Genomic DNA, 1,557 nt, shown 5'->3' on the forward strand with positions numbered 1-1,557 from the left:
AAGTGGTGCTGGGAAATGTACCCTGGTGGAGGGATGGGTGTTTGAATTCTGTATGACTGAAATCCAATCATGAACAGCTTTGTAAGGGTCTATCTCACAGTGATTCAATATAAAAGTCAGGAAAAATTATGCTGTACATTACCTTCATCTGGATCAAAGAAATTCTACATTTTTTCACCTTGTAGTTCTCTCTGCCACATGAAATCCAGGAACTTCTCAGAAAACAAGGAATTCCTTCTTCTGGGGCTTTCAGAAGAACCAGAACTGCAGCCCCTCATCTTTGGGCTTTTCCTGTCCATGTACCTGATCACCGTGCTGGGGAACCTGCTCCTCATCCTGGCCGTCAGCTCAGACGCCCACCTCCACACGCCCATGTACTTCTTCCTGTCCAACCTGTCCTTCGTGGACATCTGTTTGACGTCCACCACCATCCCCAAAATGCTGCAGAATATCCTGACCCAGAGCAAAGCCATCACCTATGAAGGATGCATCACCCAGATGTATTTTTTCCTACTCTTTGTAGCATTGGATGACTTTATCCTGACTGTGATGGCCTATGACCGCTATGTGGCCATTTGTCACCCCCTACACTACACGGTCCTCATGAATCCTCGCTTGTGTGTGCTGCTGGTTCTGGTGTCTTGGGTCATTAGTGCCCTGCATTCCTTGATAGAGAGTTTAATGGCTTTACGTCTGTCCTTCTGTACACACTGGGAAATCCCACATTTTTTCTGTGAACTCAAACAGGTGGTTCAACTTGCCTGTAGTGATGCTTTTCTGAATATCTTGGTCTTGAGTCTTTCAACTGGAATTCTGGGTGGCGGACCCCTGGCTGGGATCCTTTACTCTTACACTAAGATTGTTTCCTCCATCCGTAGGATCTCATCAGCGCAGGGGAAGTATAAAGCCTTTTCCACCTGTGTGTCTCACCTCGCAGTTGTGGCCTTATTCTATTGTACTGGCATAGGTGTGTACATGAGTACTGCCGGCACCCAGAACTCACACTCCACTGCAATAGCTTCAGTGATCTACACCGTGGTCACCCCCATGCTGAACCCCTTCATCTATAGTCTGAGGAACAAAGACATTAAAATGGCCCTGAAAATTCTCTTTGAGAAAGAATCCATCAAAGTTTAGTTTCTTAAGACTGAAGAAAATTCTTGATTTCAGTGCACAAGGAACAGAAATTGTAAATCTATTTTTTCAGATATCCATGGTATACTTTTTACTTTATTTGATTAAAAACTTTTATTGAGGGAGGGTAGTGGACCACACACACAGTGATGCTCAGGAATCACTACCGGTGATATCCAGGGGCTTATTCAGTGCCAGGAATACACTGTGTCAGACATATGCAAGCGCCTTAACCTGTATACTATCACTCGGGTCCCACAATTAAATTTTTTCTGTCTTCATATTTAGACAATTAATATGATTAATTTTTGTTAAGTTATTTTTTTCTCCCTGATCGCAAAGTTCTTCTCAATTTAATTTCATGTCCTCTTAAGTTTCCTCGTGTATCTAAATTGTTTGGGAATTTCCATTTAAACCACAAAC

General features: G+C 43.1%; 1 protein-coding gene across 1 annotated transcript; it reads left to right on the plus strand.

Annotated features, from left to right (window-relative positions):
* The first annotated feature begins 297 nt into the window (after nucleotides 1–297).
* On the plus strand, nucleotides 298–1,137 carry LOC101539706 (olfactory receptor 7A17-like). The gene is made up of 2 exons (XM_055124734.1): nucleotides 298–652; nucleotides 938–1,137. Exons 1-2 carry the CDS (start codon nucleotides 298–300, stop codon nucleotides 1,135–1,137), a joined length of 555 nt encoding a protein of 184 aa, XP_054980709.1.
* Nucleotides 1,138–1,557: the final 420 nt, after the last annotated feature.

The sequence above is a fragment of the Sorex araneus genome, chromosome 2, assembly GCF_027595985.1.
Source record: "Sorex araneus isolate mSorAra2 chromosome 2, mSorAra2.pri, whole genome shotgun sequence".
Classification (NCBI taxonomy): domain Eukaryota; kingdom Metazoa; phylum Chordata; class Mammalia; order Eulipotyphla; family Soricidae; genus Sorex; species Sorex araneus.